Raw genomic sequence first — 8268 nt, 5'->3', positions numbered from 1 at the left:
GCTTTGAGTGGAGTGTCCAGAAAAGCGCTATATACTGTACTGTATGTGGCAGGAAGTATTATTATAATGCAACTGCAAATTCAGCTGAATGTTTTTATTGTGTTTTTGTCACATTTCCTTAGCTGCCATGAAACTGCTGCCTTGGTAATTTTGAGTCGTCCGGGTGTCATGCACTGTTGATAAATATTGTAAACCTAAGCCTTGGGTCATTCATATAGAAAGACGTGGCTGTATCCAGATGGATACTGGCAGCACTCTAATGAGAGCACAGCCCCAGGTTGAGGCTAATCTTCTTACGAGTTCCTTACAGTTTCAGGAAACTTTCCATTACAGCCTGTGCCTTCCACTTAATAGCTTAAATGTTTAAACGATTAAGTGAAGAGAGGACTAAAATAACATTTATTGAAACTCATGCATCTTCCTTAAAATGCAGATTTGTTAAACACGTATTCTCTGTTTGCATCCTACTTCTGATTATTTTTCATTGTTAACTGTCCCACTTGCACTTTTGTCTTTAGTGTTTTTTACGTTTACTTCTTGCTGTTGATTTACTGTGCTGTTGAAATTAATACAGTCTTCTGTACGTACAGTACAACCTTTAAACTTTCATAATTGTGCCCTTCTTGGTGAAAAAAAAACACACTTTTCTGGCTTTAAATTAGTTATACCAATGAAGTTAGGCAATTTATTTAAATTTTCCTCTAATTTTATGTAGTTTAGTTTGTTGCAATTCGTCCTGGAGGCTCTTTGAAAGAAATGTACACTATGGTTTTCTTGTAGACATAGTCATAACTGTCCAAGTTTCACATCTCAGAAACCCCGCTACCACACTGAGAGCATTACAAATACAATACAGGTGTGTTGGAACCAAAAACATTTGTTGAATTTTTAATGTTTTTGTTTATTTGGTTTATTGAACCACTATTGGCATGTCTTTTTAGACGAACGTCAGAATATTATAAAACCGTAAGAATCGTACTTCACGGAACACTTCCGGCCAGTTTGATTGTCTTTGTTTCTGTTCGAAAAACATAACCTTTATTGCGTATTCAGGTTTTTCAGCCGGAGTTCTAATACACATAATAGAACACGTAGAATACGATTCGAGAGTTCTGAAACGTTGCAGTTTTGAAGAAAAATAAAAGAATAATCAGTTTACATCAATAGCTTTCTGCTGCATCAGTTGTCGTAGTTAGGGTAACTGTTGATTTTTTTAATGTTTGTACAACAGTTATCGTTCTATACTGAATAATAAAAACGGGTCATAGCTACAAATCCGTGTTTAAACAATACGAGCAGAGAACGTGGCAAACTTAGATCGTTCTGCGAGACAACTAGCAACGTGTACTAAAAAGACGAAGAGTTCATGAAAATAGAACGCTGTATTCGACTGCATGCTATAAATTGCTTGCCGTAAAATTACGATATGGTGTGGAAAATGCTGTTCGCGATTGGCACAGGCGGCTGTCATTCTTGAAGCATCGTCTTCAGGTTGGCTGACTCATCAGACCAGAGCGGCTTATCCCGGTTTGCAGGTTGATCCAGATTGTTTTTGCCTGGCTACGAATCTTTCAGTCCAGCCCATTCCTCTCACTGACTGAAGCTGCGGGTTCAGCGGGTTGCTGCAGAAGGAGTGGCTGTGAGCCTCACATCTCTTGCTGGAATCTCAGCCTGCGCCTTCCATCCGATTTCCCGCAGCCTCTCCCCACTGTCTATCCAGTGGACTAATTAATTATCAATGGAATTGAATCTGAGGCTCTGACTTGAAAGCTATTTTATTTGTGTCGGGTGACAGACGTCGGAGTAAGCAAGGCAAGAAACAGCGTACATCAAGGCCACAGGGTGTTGGTTGATCACAAAAAAAATGGGAACGGTCCTCTCTTTATCTCCGGCATCAGGAAAAGGTGGCATTCTCGACGAGAAGCCTGACTCAGTGGGAGGGTACGCGGCTATTCCTAACAGCAAAAATGGCAAAACGGAGAAGAGCCTGAAGAGACACTCAGTTTTGATTTCGGCTCTTACATGGAAAAGGCTGGTGGCCGCCTCGGCTAAGAAAAAGAATGCTAAGAAAGTTAATCCGAACCCCCCAGCGTCGCAGGCTAACAACAACCCGGTCGAAAAGCTAAATAACGAAAACCTGAAAAAATCGCAGCAGCCGGGCTCGGATCGGAAAGGATCACATCGGGACCAGAAGTCTGGACCCCTCGCGGTACCGGTACCCACTGTACCCAACCAGAGCCTACATCCTAGTCAAACCCAAAACGTCTCACAGAATGGAAAGCAGCTCATATCGGTTCAGAAGCAGCCTAGCAATCGCTCCCTCATCTCCCCAAGACGCGTGATTGTTCAGGCATCTACAGGGGAGCTGTTGCGTTGCCTCGGCGATTTCATGTGCAGGAGATGCTTTAAACTCAAGGAGCTGAGCCCCAACGAGATCATCCTGTGGTTCCGAAATGTGGACCGATCCCTCCTGCTTCAGGGATGGCAGGATCAAGGCTTCATCACACCCGCTAACCTGGTGTTTGTCTACTTGCTTTGCAGAGAAGCCGTGAGCGACGACATAAGCAGTGAATATGAACTTCAAGCCACCTTCCTGACCTGCCTCTACTTGGCTTATTCGTACATGGGTAACGAGATATCTTACCCTCTAAAACCCTTTCTAGTTGAGACCAACAAGGAGGTCTTCTGGGAGAGATGTCTGCAGGTCATTGATAAAATGAGTGCCAAAATGCTGCAGATCAATTCCGATCCACACTTCTTTACTCAGGTATTCCAGGACCTGAAAAACGAAGCAGGAACTAGAGAAACAAATGGACAGTGGACTATCAATCTGGATCGCTAAGTATAGAACAAATGTTAGAGTAGGAGAAATATTCTGCTGCACCCATGAAACGGGAGGCTGGTTTTAGGGTCTAGATTCTGTGAAAGCGAACAGGTAATGTGTACTGGAGCCTTCGAATCAAAAGAGACTGGGATATCCCTTTGCTGACAAGAGATGTTTCGTGTTGTAAATCAGTGTAATATAAATACCCCCTTGCTACTGTGAATCACAGTACACTGGGGTTAGATTAAGGGGCAGTTACGAGTAAATAAATGCATGCCTAATGTGTATTCCAATTGTACCTTCATTGTGGCTTTAAAATGGGTGGTGATGCAGAGCTGCAGTGGGGCAAATAAAATGTTAGCTAGTATGTCAATGTTTAGATAATTTATTTATATAAATATTTTAATTGTAAAGGAAGACGGAAGAGAAATAGCAGTATTAAAGTTTGGGGTTGGAGATGGAGCTATCCAAGGTGCTGGCCTTTAACGGACATATTGCACATTACTATGTTGAACCTCATGCTATTTGAATGTACAATTTTACAAAGAAATGTTACTATACCGTCCTATGTGCCAATATTGTTAAAGTATAAAACGTATTGTTTTATATTGTATATTTAAGAAAATATATATATAAATACTAATGACATCTGGTTCCATGATATTGAATTCTTATTTTATTTTTTACTTTGTTAAAAAATTCAAAATGATTTAGAGTGTATGTACAAGTGAGTTTCATGAATGTGGATGCTGCAACTGTATCCTTGTCATTGTGCACTATTTATTAATGACAGATCTGGCAGTACACCTCACACTTTAACAGATTTGTCTATGTGTGGAATACCGATTTTCTAAGATCGGTGTTTAGATATAACAATGACGTTCAAGACACATTAGATTTAAACTCGTTAATTATATTTAGCCTTAAAGAGGCGGATTATCTGTTGTTTATTAAGTTTATTAACGTACTTTTGTATTTATAATGTTTAATTATTCTGCTATGATTAAATAATCACACATATAAGATGTATGTGTTTGATGAATAAAATAAGCCTAATCTGTGATCTTTTATCCAAACACTGGAACGAAACTAGTATTATTGTAAATATGTCAATTTGTAGCTGTTCAAGAAAGCAGTGGTTTATCGTCTTTTTAAAGATCAAATCCCTTAATTAAATCAACTGAAATCTATCTTGTTTTCCTCCTCAGTGTTCTAATTTGTTCTGCCCAAGACTTAAAAATTAGCGATTCGGCTAATCCTCATAGAAATTCTAACATCGTATATTTTCAATTTGCATGTTGCTTCTTTTCCCTAGTAATGAATTAGAAATCAGCAACATTTTTAAACGAAACCTTTCTCGGTCACGTCATCTCCCAAAGAGATCCATGTTTACATAGATATATTCTTGTGCTGTAGATTTGTGTGACCTATGATCCATTCAACAAAAACACCAACATACACCTGACCAGTAAAAGACATCTTAAATGAAAGAAGACCCAAGGAATTTAAGAGCTCGTCAGGGCTGTCCTTGGAATTTGTCAGGGTGCTTCACTTGCAGTCGCTGGTCCTGGTGCTGAAAACAACCAACAGTAGTACTGTAGCTCAGTCAGCTTACCTGATAGTCCTATTTATTATTATTATTATTATTATTATTATTATTATTATTATTATTATTATTATTATTATTATTATTATAAGACCTACAGATCTTGACAGAACTCTCAATGAATGCACTTATAATTTCAATTCAATTCAACCATTTGTCATTATACTTACACAGGTGCATAGTATAATGAAAGTGTTTCTCATTAGTCTGTCAGGTGCAGTATATACAGAACAGCAGACAAGACAATAGACGGTAAATACAATTACAATAATAATAACAACATTCGTTAATTGAGGAACGTGCAATTCACAAAACCACTAATATTAATCCAAGTATTATTTCAGCAATCGCCACCCTGCGATCCACAGGATTTTCACAGCGTTATATATAATCATCCTAATGTAGTAGTATAGTCTATCTACGGTGAATTTGTGAAACTCCACAATTATATCTAATAAAAGCATTTGATAAAGTCGATTTTTCAGTCAATTCTTTTGTTTTCTGTTTTCTGAAAGCAGCTCCTAGTTCGTGACAAAGCCGACCAAATGCGTCAATGTTTAATTATCTTTTTTCTTGGAACCAATTGTGAAAAACAAGGACTATAGAATGACTATAGATGGACTATATTATTGCGCCTCCAGAAATGTGTCACTAATAAGCGGCTGATCCTACATACTACATGCCTACGCACTAAACTCTAAACTTGAATTAAGGGGAAAAAAAACTGAATTTGTGAATAAAGCACATGGCATCGCCGTTCTCAAACTTGATTGGCTGGAATTTGGTGCAGTCTGTTTGAGCTGTCACTCTGACAGAGAGCTGCGGAGCCCGGTTGCTGGGTCAGGGGAATTTATAATCCAGCACTGCAGGCGCATTCCCTTCGTAGCCATAGCAACCGATACATTAGTAAACGTGTATCATCCACATCAAGCGTGGACTAGATTAATGTATAATGCAATACTGCAGAAGTATACCTTGTAACCTTTAACAATAAAGATTTCTATACATAGTGTTGCGAACGAGACAGCGCACTCATCTGTGAAAAAACTCAATTGTCAAATTAATTCTACTACTGTATGTATGTTCTCAAATTCTTTGTTTCTATCATAAAACCTCTAAGGGATTTGCTTTCTCGAAAACACAAAAAATACGTGTTTAGCATCATACAGTACATAGTCAAAAAATAAAGTAACGTATTTTAATTTTGAAATACATGAAAACCAACTAAATCTAACAGGACTGGTAAACGGTGTGTATAATCAGGATGACATTGCAGTAATTTCTTTCTTAAAAATACCATAACATTGAAAGGTGTTTCTTAAAAGAACTGTGTAATTGAATAACGGCAATATAAATATTAATGTATTCAGCGTTTTACAGCGCTGGAAAGTGTAGATAGAACAGTCTGCATTTCTAATTCTGTTTTGCTTATTGTATGTAAATTTGAAGTTGCAGACACAGCCAGCTTTATTCATAGAAATCGTCAGTGGGGCATATAGTGGGTCTGATCACTGAAAAATAAGTATATGAATCTATCAACTATCAACTTTCATAGCAACTGCTTATTCTTAAAATGTACTATAACCTTGAACAGTGTGCATTGCAAAACTATCCTTAATTAGGCAGTGAAAGAATGTTTAAACTTTGAAGGAAGAGGAAAGACTACTTCACTTTTTAAAGTGGTTGAACAGGTAAAAACTAAATTTTCCAATTTCATTGAGAAGGTACTCACACATCTTTAAATGAAGCACATTTTACAATTGAAATGTCTGACAACTTTTAAAGTTATTTTGCCTACATATCTTAATCACAAACATGAATCACCTTGTGTTAAAATGTGATTTAGAATTTGGTGGACAGTTCTTCTGCGTAATGAAATTTCCTAGCAACAAGCTAGTTCATTGAGGACACTTGAAGGACAAATGCTTAACTATAAAATGAATGCTTTCATTACCCACGTTTGTGTTTGAGAAATGCATGGATAGAAAGCATTCTGAAAGAAAAGAGTCCAAGTTATATAATTTTAAAAACTGCCATATGTTATTCATTGGCAATGTGATGATGACATTTATAGAAACATAGTTGTTATGGAGATACGGTATCAGGACAAAACCAGGATGTGATTCAGAAGAAAGCATAATGGCCATGGGAAAGAAACACAGTTTAACACTTCCTCAATTGTCACAGTTATTATGTTTCTTACTAGTTACCTACCAACAGTATTTTGCATCCCAGATGGATGTGCTTTCTAATGAATCAGTTTCACATAATAAAGATATCAAAACTGGGTTCAATCTTAAAAAGCATATTTTATGTCAGCTTATAGTATATATCAAAGCAGAAATGTAAAGATATCCAGATGTAGTGCAGGAATAGAAATGCTGTTGATTCAGTACTAATGACAGCCTCTAACTGCAAAATGCTGTATGTTTTTCACAAGGTAAATCATTTATTTTAAATAATGAATACGTTTCAAACACACAATATTATAGGAAGACCTGTGTAGATGTTACCTTCACCTTTCAGCATGTTATCAGTTACAATCTATCCACAAGTGACTATCTTTTCCTGTTTTGTAAGAAAACAGTTTCCCACAATGCAACTTTCACAGAGTTAACCCACCACATTGGCTTCAAGTTATCCATATCTACTAATCACAGATTCATGATAATGCATTTAGCTGAAAAGTTTAAGAAAAATAATATTGTTAACAACTTAATTGAACTAGGAAACATATTCATATGCTTATTACAGCTTGGTATTTAATATAAAATTCACAAAATTCCAAAAAGACGTGGTATTCCCATTCTCCTATTTGGGTCCTGAGTTCAATTTGGGACTGAGATCCCTCCTGTGCAGAGTTTATGTGTTCCCTCTGTGGTCATGTTTTTGTCATATGCTCTGGTTTCCTAGTCATGATGCCAAGGTTGATCGCCATTTCAAAATAATGCAAGTATGTCTGTTTTTTGTGCAATAGAATGGCATGCCATTAAGGGTGCCATTTTACCTGCACTGTCTGCAAGGTTTGGCAGACTGCTGTCTGCTAGGTGCTAGATTCTTCTTCACAGTTATCTTGAACTGGCCTGAACCTTTATTGAAAATGAATGGATAAACTTCTTACATGTCATTTTTCCTCCAATATGCCATATTTCTTAATGAGGATGGACTGTGCATATTTCAAGACTTTAAGTCTCAGTCTCATTTGTCAAATTCTTCTTATTTTGTCTTCTTCTCTCTTCTGCAATCCATGCCAAAAGGGGGGAAAGGTACTTTTAGATTTTAGTAGCAAGTTATAAGGAATGGTATCCTCTGTACTTTTCTTTAGGGGTTTAATACAAACTTTTATCAACTGTAACTTATTGAAACACCGATTTAAATATTATCAATGAGGAAACTTCTTAGAATTAAGACATTAGCTAAGCATTTAATGTCAGCTGAGGGAATCATGCAGTGAAGTTTACTTATTATGATGATGGTTTATTAGCAGGTGTCTTAGATTTTTGCATTCCATGTTCAGGTGGTTGGTCTTATGAACTATCCAATTGGCCATTCTAAAAATAAATTTCCATTTCCACTTACGAATCTGTCAACACTGGTGATCCACATTAGCACAAAACTTCACTTGACAGGTGCAATATAGTTGGCCCCATTACTCCAGCAAAACAAACCAACCTCCTGCTCAATTACACACATGACATATTTCTAATCTGATGTTTAATATGAGCATGATTTTGCACCAGACTCATCTCACCAGTTTAACTGTTTTTTGTTCAAACATGCCGATGTGAGAGACACAAAGCTTCAGTAGTGGAACAAAAACTAAATGCATAATGTTTTG

General features: G+C 37.1%; 1 protein-coding gene across 1 annotated transcript; it reads left to right on the top strand.

Moving 5' to 3' along the window:
* Positions 1–1481: 1481 nt before the first annotated feature.
* cdk5r2b (cyclin dependent kinase 5, regulatory subunit 2b (p39)) lies at positions 1482–4907 on the top strand. Its single transcript, XM_088605582.1, has one exon. The coding sequence runs from the start codon at positions 1865–1867 to the stop codon at positions 2840–2842; it is 978 nt and encodes a 325-aa protein (XP_088461708.1). The 5' UTR covers positions 1482–1864; the 3' UTR covers positions 2843–4907.
* Positions 4908–8268: the final 3361 nt, after the last annotated feature.

Source organism: Lepisosteus platostomus, chromosome 14 (genome assembly GCF_059453375.1).
Source record: "Lepisosteus platostomus isolate fLepPlt1 chromosome 14, fLepPlt1.hap1, whole genome shotgun sequence".
Lineage (NCBI taxonomy): Eukaryota > Metazoa > Chordata > Actinopteri > Semionotiformes > Lepisosteidae > Lepisosteus > Lepisosteus platostomus.
Note: the sequence above shows the minus strand (reverse complement) of the source record. Positions and strands in the feature narration are given on the sequence as shown.